This window comes from Balaenoptera musculus, chromosome 5 (assembly GCF_009873245.2).
Source record: "Balaenoptera musculus isolate JJ_BM4_2016_0621 chromosome 5, mBalMus1.pri.v3, whole genome shotgun sequence".
Classification (NCBI taxonomy): Eukaryota; Metazoa; Chordata; class Mammalia; order Artiodactyla; family Balaenopteridae; genus Balaenoptera; species Balaenoptera musculus.
In genome coordinates this window covers 11,723,107-11,737,811 of record NC_045789.1, presented here as the reverse complement: position 1 = coordinate 11,737,811, position 14,705 = coordinate 11,723,107, and the positions used below count along the sequence as shown (strand labels likewise).

The following is a 14,705-nucleotide window of genomic DNA, read 5'->3' as shown; positions in this document are numbered from 1 at the left end:
AACTTGACTTGGGTTATTTCCTGTAAATGACTCCGACAATCATAAAAGAAACAAGTCATCTTCCTAAAAGTGGTATGAGATAATCAACTTAACCAATCCCCTGCCTTCTAGAAGCACCCATTGTAATAACCAATCATTATAAACAGTAAACAACGTCCTCACTTTCACTTTTAAGTCACCATGTTACATCATGCCCCTAAGCTTCATATTAGTCTTCGATTTTGAAGGCATCCAGTTTGCAAATTGCTCTTACATGCACAATAACCTCTTACTAAACACTCAATGATTTGGTGGTTTTCTTTTTTCTATTTCTGCTTTTTTTGATATTTCTAATGCATAAAAATTGCTTAAGAATGTCAATCTATATTTTAAAACTTAGAAAATTAATTACTGACCAACATTAGGGATTAGTATCTTTCCATAAGGGATTAATATCTTTCCATAATTTGTATATTTAAAAATTCTATTGATACAATTCAAAACTGTGACAGGAATACATAGAACAATAATACTTCTAGTATTTACAAATTTTCTTTTCATCTTGTATGATATAAACAAGTATAAATGTGAATAAAATATTGAGAATACAAAATATATATTCTTAACATTTTGATTAATGCTCTTTCAACTTACATAATTATTTTCTATATTCTAATATGAATTTGGAAAAGATAAGTCTAAAATAGTGAGAATCCTAATTTCATATATATACAAATATATATCATTATTATATTTAGACTAAAGCTAAAGTAAATGATAGCTTTGGTAATGCAAACTACCATACTAATATAATGAATGTTGACCTAACTATTTTACTTACAACACAAATAGCTTGATTCAATTAGTATATTGGAATCAACAAATTAATTATAGACTGGAAGGAAATAATACCAAGGATTTCACTTTATATTCAAACAGTAAAAAGAAGGCATGCAGAGCAATGTAGCTTGATTTGTTTACAAATTAAAGTTTCAATAGATAATTTTCTCATTAAAGAAGAATGTATATTGTGTATTGTGGGAATTGAAGGTGATTGTCTTTTGCATCATAAAAGTTGAAAATATAATACATGACTTAGGAGATAATTTGGTAAGGCTTTAACATTAAATGAGAGGGGAAAAAAATTAAAGGAAACCTATTTGTTTCAGTTGATGCAAATTATCTTTCTGAATCAAGTATAGCATATTGTTTGGGAACAAGAAACTCATTTTTGTTCACACATTTAAAATATTATACTTGTCACTTATAATCTCTAGAGATACTTCCAGAGGAAAAATGTGCTTAATGATAAGGTTTAAGGAGGTAAATGACTAAAAAATGTTGGTGGAATAGCACTGTCACTATGAATTATTCTGACTAGTACACTAATGATACTTAGAATCAAGTAGCCCAGAAAAAAACTCTCTATTATAGATATGGGTATGATCATTTATTTTAAAATAGTTAAAACAAGCTAGAATATTACTGTGGTAACATCAACAAATGCTAGGCAACTCAGCAGATTGATTATAAACAGAAATGTTTTATTAAAAATAGAAATATTTAAAAATCTAGTGAAATGACTGAAATATATCTGAAGAATATGGTACAAGTAATATATGTATGTCATATGTCAAAAATTGAGACAGCATTATATACACACAACATTTTACAGAGGGATATTCACTTACAGAATTAGAAATTTTTGAATTAGGTTTTTCTGAAAACTATGATGGAATCAAATGATGTTTATGTCAGCATACTTACCAAATAGTAATTTTCACATTTTAATTAAAACCAGCTTATTTCAGAGAAAAGAAGAAAGATGTAATAGTAGTCATTGGTGCTGTGTGCCAGTTTTTCATGCTTTTCCCACTTCTGGGCATATGACTGATTTGTCCTCCCTGTCCTTTGGATTTTATTAGCTGTGACTATACAACTTAATTTATTTTGACCAATGAAACGTGAGAAGTGTCATACGACTTTTCTGAGTGGAAGTTTAAGACCCATTGTGCAATTTATGACACTCTTTCTCTCATAGGCTGCAACATAACAGATGAAGATTGTTCCATCAACCTGAGTCTTACAGTGAGGGCGGAGAGCTGTCTGTTGGCCAGCAATAGACATGAGCAATAAAGAAACAAATAAAAGATACTGAAGTCACTAAAATTTGGAATTGTTTCTGCAGCATAACCATGGATTCAGTTTATTGCATTCTATTGGGGGCACCATATAGTGAAGTGATTAGGGGGTGAATTCTGGAATCAAGACCACTTGGATTCATAACCCAGTATGATATCACTTTGGGAATTTTACATCACCTTGCTGTGCCATAATGTCCTCCTCTGTAAAATGAGAATAATAGAATCTATCTTGTTTTTGTTTAAGATTACATGAGACAACACATAAAGCATTTAGAATATTGCTTGGCACACAGTAGCACCTAATAAATATTAGCCATTATTCTCTCCACTGGGGACTACAGTACCTTTCATTTGCTTATGTTTATAATACTAGTATGATTATTCATAATTATAATTGCTCTGAAAAAAAATAATAAACAAAGACCAGTAAACAGCAAGTTTATCAGATTTTAAAGTACTGATCTTTGTTTATGGAACCTAGAAGAAATGGATAAATTTCTAGAAACATACAATCTTCCAAGACTGAATCAGGAAGAAGTAGCTAACCTGAACAGATAAATCATCAGTAGTGAAATTAAATTAGTAATCACAAAACTCCCAACAAATAAAAGTCCAGGACTGAATGGCTTCACAGGGTAATTATACCAAGCATATAAAGATAGAGCTAATACCTATCCTTCTCAAATTATTCCAAAAAACTGAAGATAAGGGAATACTCCCAAATTCATTCCATGAGACCATTACCCAGACAACAAACTGATACCAAAACCAGACAAACATTAAAAAAAAAAAAAAAGAAAATTATAGGCCAATATCTCTAATGAATACAGATGCAAAAATCCTCAAAAAAGTGTTAGCAAACTGAATTCAACAATATATAAAAAGGATCATGCACCATGATCAAGTGGGATTTACCCCAGGGATGCAAGGATAGTTCAATATCCAAAAATCAATCAATGTGATACACTACATTAACAAAGGAAGAATAAAAATCACAAGATCATTGCAACAGATGCATAAAAAATTGATAACATTAAACATTTATTCATGATAAAAACTCTTATCAAAGTTGGTACAGAGAGAACATATCTCAACATAAAAAAAGCCATATATGACAAACCCACAGCTAACATCATACTTAATGGTGAAAAGCAAATCTTTTCCTTTAAAATCAGGAGCAAAACAAAAATGCCTACTCCCGCCACTTTCACTTACATAGTATTGAATGAAAGTCCCAGCCACAGCAATCAGCCAAGGGAAAAATAAAATAAAATAAGAGGCAACCAAATTGTAAGGTAAGAAGTAAAATTGTCACTAACTGTAGATGGCCTCATACTGTATGATGTCATTAGGGTTTTCTAAAACCCTAATGTCTCCACTGAAAAACTATTAGAACAAATGAATTCAGTAAAGTTGCAGGATATAAAATTAACATACAGAAATCTGTTGCTTTTCTATACACTAATAATGAACTATCAGAAAGAAAAAGCAAGAGAACAATCCTGCTTAAAATTGAATCAAAAAGAACAAAATACCTAGGAATAAACTTAACTAAGGAGGTGAAGGACCTATACTTTGTAAATCTTAAAGCACTGATGAAGGAAACTGAAGATGATGTAAAGAAATGGAAAATATATCCCATGTTCATGGATTAGAAGGATTATGATTATTAAAACAGCCATACTACCCAAAGCAAGATACAGATTTAGTGCAATCTCTATCAAAATATTCATGACATTTTTCACAGGACTAGAACAAATAATACTAAAATTTATATGAAACTACAAATAACCCCAAACTACAAAAGCAATCTTGACAAAAAAGAACAAACCTGGAGGCATCATGCTCGTGGACTTCATACTATACTACAGAGCTACAGAAATCAAAACAGTATGGTACTGGCACAGAAACAGACACATAGATCCATGGAACAGAATACAGAGCCCAGAAATAAACCCACACACCTACAGTCAATTAGTCTACAGCAAAGGAGGCAAAAGTACACAATGGAGAAAAGACAGTCTTGCTAATAAGTGATGCTGGGAAAACTGGGCAGCTGCATGTAAAAGAACAAAAGTAGAACATTTTCTCATACCGTATACAAAAAAAACTGAAAGTGGATTAAAGTCCTAACTATGAACCAGAAATCGTAAAACTCCTAAAAGAAAACATAGGCAGAACACTCTTTGATATAAATCACAGCAATATTTTCTTGGATCTGTCTCCTAAAGTAAACAAAAGCAAAAATAAACAAATAGGCCTAATTAAACTTAAAAATGTTTTGCACAGCAAAGGAAACCATGGACAAAATAGAAAGACAACCTACTGAATGGGAGAAAATACTTGCAAATGATGACCAATAAGGGATTAATATGAAAAATACATAAGCAACTCATACAACTTAATACCAAAAAAAAAAAAAACAATAAAAATAGGCAGAAGACCTGAATAGACATTTTTACAGAGAAGACATACAGATGACCAATAGGTAATGAAAATGAAAAATGCTCAACATCACTAATCATCAGAGAAATGCAAATGAAAACCACAATGAGCTATCACCTCATACCAGCTAGAATGGCATCTTCAAAAAAACCCACAAATAACAAATGTTGGTGAGATATGGAGAAAAGGGAACCCTAGTACACTGTGGGTGGGAATGTAAATTAGTGCAGCCAACATGGATGTATAGAGGTTCCTCAAGAAACTAAAAATAGAACTACCATATTTTACAGCAATTCCACTCCTGGGTATATATCCAAAGAAAACGAAAACACTATTCAAAAAGATGCATACATCCCAAAGTTCACAGAAGCGTTATTTACAATAGCCAAGACATGGAAGCAACCTAAGTGTCCATCAACAGATGAATCAATAAAGAATATGTGATACATATATATATATATATATATATATATATACAATGGAATATTACTCAGCTATAAAAATGAAATTTTATCATTTGCAACAACATGGATGGACCTGGAGGGTGTATGTTAGTGAAATAAGTCAGACAGAGAAAGACAAATACCGTATGATATCACTTATACGTGGAATCTAAAAAAAAAAAACCAGTGAATATAACAAAAAAGAAACAGACTTACAGATACAGAGAACAAACTAGTGGTTACCAGTGGGGAGAGGGAAGGGGAAGGGGCAAGATAAGGGTAAGGGATTAAAAGCTACAAACTACTACGTATAGCTTGTAAGCTACAAGGATATATTGGACAGGGAATACAGCCAATATTTGGCAGTAATTTTAAATGGAGTTTATCCTGTAAAGCATTGAATCAGTATGGTGTACACTTCAAACTAAGATAACATTGTAAATCAGCTATACTTCAATTAAAAAATAAAAAAAAATAATAAAGTGCAGGCTCTAGATCCAGAGGGCCTATGCTTAAACACAGCCTACTAACTTTCTAGTAATGTAATTTGGTGCAAATTTCTTAACTTCTCTATATTTCAGCTTTCTTGCTTGCAAAATGGTGTCATGTAACAGTAGCTCCCTCATAGGCTTTTGTGAAGAATTAATACTTAAAACATGTAAAGCCTTTAAGACAGCACTTGACACATAGTAAAATAAAAAAAATGGTAGCCATAATTAAAGGGCAGAATGATTTAGAGTAGAATTTAATTATGCCTGGAGAATCCTGGGAATACGGAACTCGGTTTCCTCTTCATGGGAACAAGTTAAGAGAAAAGAAACAGCTCTATAGGTTAGGGGATTGATGTGAGTAAAGGCACTAAGACTTGGTAGAAACAACACAGTCTGTTTGTGGAACAGCAGAACGGATAAATCAGGCTGCAGATATTGGATTTTTTTCTTATATGTGTTTTCTCTTATGAGAATTTTTCTAGTGTACTTTTTATATATACCAAATGGATGAAAATACAAAAGAACAGAGATTTTACATAAAAAACCCACATCCCAAATATCTTAAAACTAGACATTTTATATTCAATAAAATACATACTGAGGTATATAGCACAACTGAAAGAAGAAAACAAAGAATTTACTCTATTCCAATTAGTTGAATGGATTATCGTTCCAACAGGAGTAATTTTGTATAAATAGCAAATGGAAACAAAGAATAAAACAAGTATTTATAACTTTAAATATGACATATAAATTTAAATAAACTGACCATCTCTTATGTGGTATATTACAGCATACATCAATTAACAAAAACTTTATTTTAAGGAATTTTAATTTTTTCCCCCAATTGAATCACAAATATCTTGACTTTCAAAAACTGTAATTCACGAAAGCTTGCCTTAAGTGAAAAATAAAGGGAAACAAAGATAATCTTCAGGAAAAGCAATCTCCTGACTCTTGCCTCAAACTGTTTTGAAACATTGAAAACAAAGAACAGAAACCCGAAACAAGTGCAATTTTGGTCAGATAAACTTTCTATACGGTCTTTTCCTTTCAATTAAAGAGAAATGAAAAATCCAGGATACTGGGTTTATCATTCCACTCCAATACAATATCACTTTCAGAATCAACTGTGGAAATGGAGCAGGTGAGGAGGGGGAGTTAAAGCAACTGGTTTTTCTCCAGGGGAAGTAAAAGAAGGGAGGTAACCTCTTCTAACCTTGCCAACATAAAAACTAGATCTCCAGGAAAATAAAATAGTAATAGCTGCTGGAAGGAGGGTCCTTATCAATGGAAATTATAACAGTATGCCCCTGGTTAAGGATTGATTTGAGTAAATAAACTTAGAATCTTTATGAACATGGCTCCCTGAAGAATGTCATATTGTTGGGATATAAAATGAAGATACTTCATGAATGAAACATTTCTCCCACTGTGTGAGGTAACCCCACAAAATCTCACTTGGAAATCTGATCTCTTAGTGTGAATCAGAAAGTGGATTCCAAAGTGGGATAAAAGAACTGGGAGAGCTGTCCCCAACCTGGCAGACCTCTTCCCTCTTTCACTGGAGCATGACGGCCAGTACCTTTGAAATGATTAGTATAAGCTTGATATTGGCTAAGATCTATGATTTGTGTGAGTCTTATTTGATCATCTGATCCTTTGTGCTCGCTCACCAGATATTGCATATTCTTTTTCATTAAAAACTAGCAATAAATTTCCAATGTATACATCACATTCTACTACAAGATGCTTTTCACTTTTAAAAATCAAACTAATTAAAAAAAAGTTTTTTGGAGCTTCTAAAGGTTACACTATGATAAAAAGCATTAGAAAAACAATATAGAGTATGGGTTTATGCATATATAATTTTTTACTTATGTTGTATTTGCATTACTAAAACAGAAAAGTTAGATTTTCAGAGATTAGTCATTAATTTTCAAGATCCTATTCTTCAAATTCATGTGGCTACAACCAAAATGGCAGTATGATGATAAAGATCTCCAAAAAATTATAAAGTTGTATAAAAATTGTACTAGTAATATAAATTAAACCCTGAATCTACATTAACACAGTAACTTCTTAAAACATATATAAACCATGATTCAGAGAAAATTAAAATCCGTGTAGCATATTTATTGCCAAATAAAGTTACTTGTTCTTTCAAGTTTACTCTGGTATTCTTAGTGGAAAAAAAGGTACATATAAATCTCTTTCCAGGTCAAAAATCTTGCCAACTTTATGAAGAAGAAATCTTCCATGAAGAGTCTGAGTAAAAAGGCATGACATTTATTCACTCTCCCTGGTCATTATATTCAAAATGTATTAATACATAAGGCTTCCAGACTATTTATCAAAGTTTAAGCTACTGGCTATTCTACTTTATAGGGCTGAGGGAACTCTTCTTTCATTTTTTAAGTCTTATATATATATTTTAAATTGGAAGCTTAAAAAAAAAATCTAAACTAAATCTTAAGGGGAAGTATGCAACGATCATTTTACCCTTGCTTTGTTGTTTTTCTCCATCAGAATCCACTTTGCATTTACATTTGTCATTGCTCTTTCCCTTTCTTTCCTAGGAATACTCATGCTACTGCATCAAATTTCCTCCTCTTTAAAAAAGGAAATTGATAAGAAGATAATTTAAAATAAGGGTTTCCTTATTTCATATATGTGTATGTGTATACAATCTGACCATGATGTTTATAAATTAAGGATGCAACAAATAGTTTTCAGGTATTAGGAACATTTACCAGAAAATATTTTATTATCATTTGATCCTCCTGTTCATCAACCTCCTATATGTATATCAATATACAGCATTCAAAGAGGAGAAAAGAAAAGCAGAGAAAAGTTTTCACAAAATAGAGTTAAAAGAACACCCAATAAATATACTCAAGATGTTTGGTTTGTAGTAAAAAAAAAATAAAGTAAGAAAAGTGCTAACATCTCTTATTTTTTCTCCATTTTACAGCCTATCCTACTCTACTCCACTGTAATTAATGGTATAAATGTATTATGCAAATTTAGATATCCAACAGACATCACTTGGAAGGCATGGGAAATTCTAACAGTTCTTAATGCTTATTAATATCAAGAGTAACAGTTCTTTTCAATGGAGGATATGTATGTCAATCTATCATTGACATGTGGACTTGTGTCCACTACATACATCAAATGAAACTGATGTGTTTGAAAATATATGTTAGTATTAGTTTTTTCTTTAAACGTGCCAGCATATCATAATGGCGATTACTGTTGCCCCAAAAAGCACCAAGACAAAGATTTCTTTTAGAAAGAGTGATTAGATGTAAGAAATTAAGATATGATAGAACTGTGTTTAGAGAGTCCTGTGTGAACATATAGGCACAAAACACAAAATCATGAAAAGCATCCTGTTGTTAAATTTGGACTTTCCTGCCTCTAGCAGCAAGTTAAATATGGAAAAGTACATTTTGTTTTCTAAATAAACAAATATTTAAAACAATATCAAATTTAGGTAATTATGAAAAATAGCAATTTTGTAAACTTTAGCAAGGAAGTTTTTATGTGTGCCATAATAAAAATCACATGTGCATAGTAACATATACTTACTTTAGAGTCTTCATTAAAAAATCATTTAAAACATAGCTATATGTCATAAATCTAACCAAGAATGATAAGTGACTTATATTTAAAAATATTATAAATAAGAACATTTAACATGCATACATTTCAGGGAATGAAAAATTAAATTTTCAAAATGATTCAAGATATAAATAAAATATGTGTTAATAACTGTTAGAACATCTAGCAAAACAGTCCCTGGTTTTCCTTCTAAGCACTTCTTTATATTTGAAAAAATAATTCTTAATATTATAAAATGAATTCCTTAGCTCATGTATTATACATCTTAGACAGGTATTCACATAGTAAATCTATATCATCACCATTAAGCCTAGACTATAATGCAGATTTAAGATAAACTCAACCTTTAATAATATATAATGCATGTATAATATACAAGTGTGTATATATTTGCATATGTAATCCATGTATAATCTGTATTGAATTTTGCAATCACGCAGTCCACCAGTATTCTGAAATCAGGAAAACAAAACAAAATCCTGACTTTTGATCTGAAACACCTACAGCACAATCTAGAACTCTAATGTCTGTTAGAAAAGTTACATGAACTTGAGAAAGTCACTCAACCTCTTCAAATTCCACTTTACTTATTTGGAAAATAAATATAATTAAGCTTGTTCATCTCTTATTTTTAGTTAATTATTGTCAGGGTACTTCAGACAGATATGGAGGCATAATAGTATAGCATAATGCTCCTTTCATCAATAAATACTGATGTTGCACTATTTGCAGCTGTCAGATATACTTTTATGCTTCTTGCTACTTCTCTGAGAAACAATCATCAACCTCAGTTTTGTTACACCTTGGAATACAGTGCAGTAATTATAATGGTTCTTGCACATTTTTCTAAAAACTAACCATGCCATTAATTCCTATTTTTAATTCACGTTTAATGTAATCGAAGAAATGTAAAACATTTTAATAGTTAAACGGACAAACTACATAATAAACATTTCTGGAGAGTCTGAATATATTTCACCATGAAGTAAAATTATTAACCTAGAAACATGTTCATTGATGTATATTCAGCACAATCTCATTAAAAAAGAAAAATTACATGAAAGAATAAAAAAAAAAAAGGGTTTCTGAGGAAGCAGCCTGAAATGTCTTACTGGTGTTAAAGAGCAATCATAAAATGGTAGCTTTTCAGGTTAGGTGGCTTTTTTGTCTGTATTGACAATTTTTGCTACATTGCTTCTGAGGAAAGAAGTACCTTTCTTTATTGACTTAATCTACTTGTTAATACATTTCTTTTTTCCCTTGCATCCTAGTCAAAATATCTTTAATTGAATTCTTTCTTCTTCTTCAAAATGATATTGACCATTCAAGCTGATAAAAATCTTTATCAGAGGAGTGCTTTATTGAAGGTAATAGAATTTCTTACATTATCTACATTTAAGGGTTTCAAATGTTAAAATAAGACAATAAATAGAAAGAGATAAGAACAGAATAAAAGAATAACTCTAGAAAACTGTTAGGGAAACAAAAACGTTTTTCGTATCTTGAATCATAAAAGGATGTTTTAAGCAGCAAAGTCAACAAGGACACATACAATGTTTTCAAGTAAATAAATATATTTACAGTTTTATTTTAATACCATGGCTTAAGCCCATTTGATCATGCATATTATATGTTACATAATAATTCAAATAATTTAAGAAATTTTATAGCATATTTCTAAATGTTACCATCATTAACCATGATTATTTCATTTCCTGTTTAAAAAATATAGGGAATTCAGTAAAACCTGCTTTCCTCTCCTTAGCTCTACGGCTCTTCTGTTGTCCTGCACCACAACACTGAGACATCCTTTGGGTTGTCACTTATCCTTGCAATAAACTACAACACTCAAGAGTGCCTTGTTGCTACCCAGTCATTTGATAATTAAAGTGAGCTATTAGAGAAAGGTAATAAACAAGGACACACAGAAATCAGGCAGTGATGCCAAGCCCAGGAGACAGGTTTTTTTTTTTTTTATGACACATTCAACAAACTTCCCTCAATATGAGGTCAATAGCCAAAAAACTTTCTTCACTTATTTAGAGATAGAAGTAAGTTTTTTACTTTCTACAGTTAGAATAAGACTCTTCATGATTTATTTCGTTTGAAGACATACTGCTTTCATCTTTTGATCTCAATGCAAGGGAAAAACAGAGGTAACTTAGTTCTTCGGTAAGAACCGTCACACTAGGATGGGGGAAACTAGAAGCACTGTTTCGAAACTTACTTAATGTGCATAGAATATATGGTGAAATTAAACAGATTATAACCAGAGAGACAAATGACATGGATGAGAAGGTTGAACAAAAAATATGTACTGCCAAGTGGAATATTACACTTCAGAATAGCTGCATATAGAGACAATTTAAAAATAAGTCTATTTTTGTTTTAAAAATACAATAAGGTAGGAATATGTTAGCTTAATCTACATCCATTAATATTTTATGCAATTGTGGACAAATGCAAAAAGTGTGAAATATCTGGAATGGAAACATTTCTGTATTACATACTCTGAGAAATAGCTAACACATGAAATAATGGAAAACTGATTTCATATTTAGCATGTCAGATTTGTGATACATTTCTTATCAAATAATGATTTAACCTAGGTTGAAATATGTACTGGTTTAAATAAAACTTCAGTGCATGTAGGATTCCACAGGGCCTTGAAAAGAAGAAAACAAAAATAAACAAATGAATGACATCAAATTAATAAAATGAAATGAAATTTTACTTAATATGAAGATGTAAAATGTTTAAACACAAATTAAAAAAACACAGACCAACACACCAACATAAGTCTATTCTACTTATGACTTTCTAAGTAAAAACTGCTATTAAAACTTAATAAAAATATTTATATTAGTAATGTTTCCAGGCTCCCAACTTCCAATTAAATACTTACTACCAAAAGCAAGGTGAAGGAGTGAAGACCAATTAGCAAAATTTTATTTCTCTGGTTTTGTAAGTGGAGTAAAAAAATGAGTTTTCCTCAACTTTTTATGTATTCTTCATTTCCAAAAAACTAAATGATTAAAGGTAAGTCCATCTGGCTCTCCTTTTGGTAAATCATCCTGAACACAAAGCTCCAAAAGAATTTTCAATCTATTGCAATTATTATTATTTTGAAATCTCTATACTTTATTGCAGTTTTATGTGACAGGAAATTAAAACATTTCAAAATACTTCACCTTTAAAAAAAAGGAACTGCTTGTCCAGGTAATGTGTATAAAAAGAAATATAGGATCCAAGAAGTATAGAATATGGCAGCTGCCTCCAAGGCATGTAGAATTCAGTTGGAGAGATAGAAATGAATATAGAAAATACGAGCCATACTACAAGACAGTAAGTTCTATGTCAATACATCGGAGCTATATATGTCAACGTATAGAACTGATAACAATATCTAGTGCTGACAACGACAGGATAGGTTATATAGGACCAGTAACTGCTGAAATTATTCTATAGAAAGAGAGATCACTCCCAGTTTGAGTGGCCAAATCAAATGGGAGTGGAGCTGCGCCTAAAAAGAGAGATACATTATAGGGGAGGCACATTCTAAATAAAACAGTTAAAAACAAAACAAACAAACCAAAACACTAAACAACAACGGAGATAAGAAATAGCAATTTGTGTTGAAGCAGCTTAAGTGGAATAAAAGGTTTATGTTTGGGAACACTTAGAGCTAAAATTGCGTAAGTAGGGAAGGATGTAATTTTAGCAGCTATGACTCTGGTTTGAGGAATGTGGATTTTATCCTTTAAGCCTTAGTGAGCCATTAAGAGAGAGTTTTAAAGTAGAAATACAACACAGTGTAAGCTGTGTGTTTGTGTTTATTTCTTTTAGATTTATCTGTGGTGCATATATAGATTAGATATATAGATGAGAATGTGTAGAGACTTTAAGTAGGAAGCCAGGACCAAAACGAATGTGAGTCAGTCCTAAAGCAGCAAGCAGTTCTGAAAGGTGACTGTTCTTCATAATCTGATTTTTCCTGTTAAGAGGCTTGTTCCAGTTTTGCGAACAGCTGACCCATCACTCAGGTTACAGCTCAAAAGCAATATCCTCAGGTCTTCCATGATGAGTCCTTTCTAGACACAAGTATTCCTACTTCACCTGACATCATCTCTTAATCTCATCTTTCTGCTTATTTACATCATGGCCCTCATCACTGTGTGTAATTCTCTTACCAATTTCTTCATTTCTAATTGATTTTCTGTCCTCATCCACTAGAATATGAGGTTCATGAAGAAAGAAAACTTGTCTATTTCTTGTTCACTGCTACAATCTCAGTGCCTGGAATACCTTTCTTTACTTTTATTTAAAAAATGACTGTATCGATGAAAGGAAACTCAGGGCTATACTTGTATGTTGTACACAGAAGAGCATACGTATTTGCCAACCAAACGTTCTTTTAAAAAAAAAAAAGCCTTCAGAATCATTAAGGCTAACAAACATTTAATACATACTCAGTGTTTGGTTACCTGTTTCCCAAATACTAGTTGAATGAATGTAAAAAGACAGAGGAAATAAATTTTAGAAATCTAGAATCTGTGTTCCTGCGTATTTTATGACTCCTGACATTCATGTTTTTAATAAAGCTCTAATACAGATCCACCTTTTAATATTTTAAAAAGTGTTAGTAAAAATGAAGGGAATAATATAATAGATTGAATATGTTCAGAGACACAAATGTCATAAAGTATACGATCCTAACATTTCTCTTACTACGAAACTTTATAATATTCTAATACTTATCATGTAGTGAGGACGAAAAGCCCCAATATTTCTCTGTCCTTTTTAGCTAGTATAACACGAAGCAGCGGAGGGGAAATTACCAGGAAATATTAAAGCTCAACTAATGAGAATAAATGGTTCCCCTTAACTAGTCTGTAGAGACAACAGTAATTTGAAAAATAGGGTACTTTTTTATGATTAACCACTCTGGGGATATTGATATTGTAACAGCTTTGCACCTTCATTGTTTCACTTATTAATATAGTCTAGAGATTATTCCATTCCAGAACATTAAGGTTTCCTCTTTTTTGCAGAGGGAGGGGGCTCTATAGCCCCCATTTTGTGAATGAGCCATTATACTAAACAGTCCCCTATTGGTGGAAATTCTGTGTTGTTTTCATCTTTAGCTATTACAAATAATGCCCATAAAGGAAAACCTTATAGAAATGTTATTTGGTATATAGGAATGTGTATGTTCTGGGTCAATTTCTAGAGATAGTATTGCTAGATGGAGAATAAAACCATGTACAATTTTGTTAGATTTTTCAAAATTTCTCTCGATACGAAATTGTAATAGCAAATGACAATGCCATTCTTAAAAAGGAAAATTCTTGAGAAAAGTAAAAAATATTTAAAAGGTCACATGATTGAATGATATTCAGTCATTTAAACTAAGAAGTAAAAATTTATTAATATTACAGCACAATAATATCCATTTTAAATGCCCAAAATATGTAAACACATGTATGTTTATATACATGTAATATATTTATAGATATACTATAGATTCAGTGTTTGTTTATTTTAACATAATAAAAATCAAAATGGAGGGAAAAACT

General features: G+C 31.3%; 1 protein-coding gene across 3 annotated transcripts in view; it reads right to left on the bottom strand.

Moving 5' to 3' along the window:
- CCSER1 (coiled-coil serine rich protein 1) overlaps positions 1–14,705 on the bottom strand; it is a 1,333,501-nt gene that overhangs the window by 584,988 nt on the left and 733,808 nt on the right. The window contains exon 11 of one of the 3 annotated variants that reach the window (XM_036852948.1): positions 10,539–11,794. The exons of 1 other annotated variant lie outside the window; for it this stretch is intronic. In XM_036852948.1, the coding sequence (XP_036708843.1) occupies positions 11,735–11,794 (60 nt within the window). In that variant the 3' untranslated portion in view covers positions 10,539–11,734. Of the gene's footprint in view, positions 1–10,538; positions 11,795–14,705 lie in introns of those variants that run through there. One more of the 3 variants, XM_036852949.1, reaches the window with a different exon arrangement.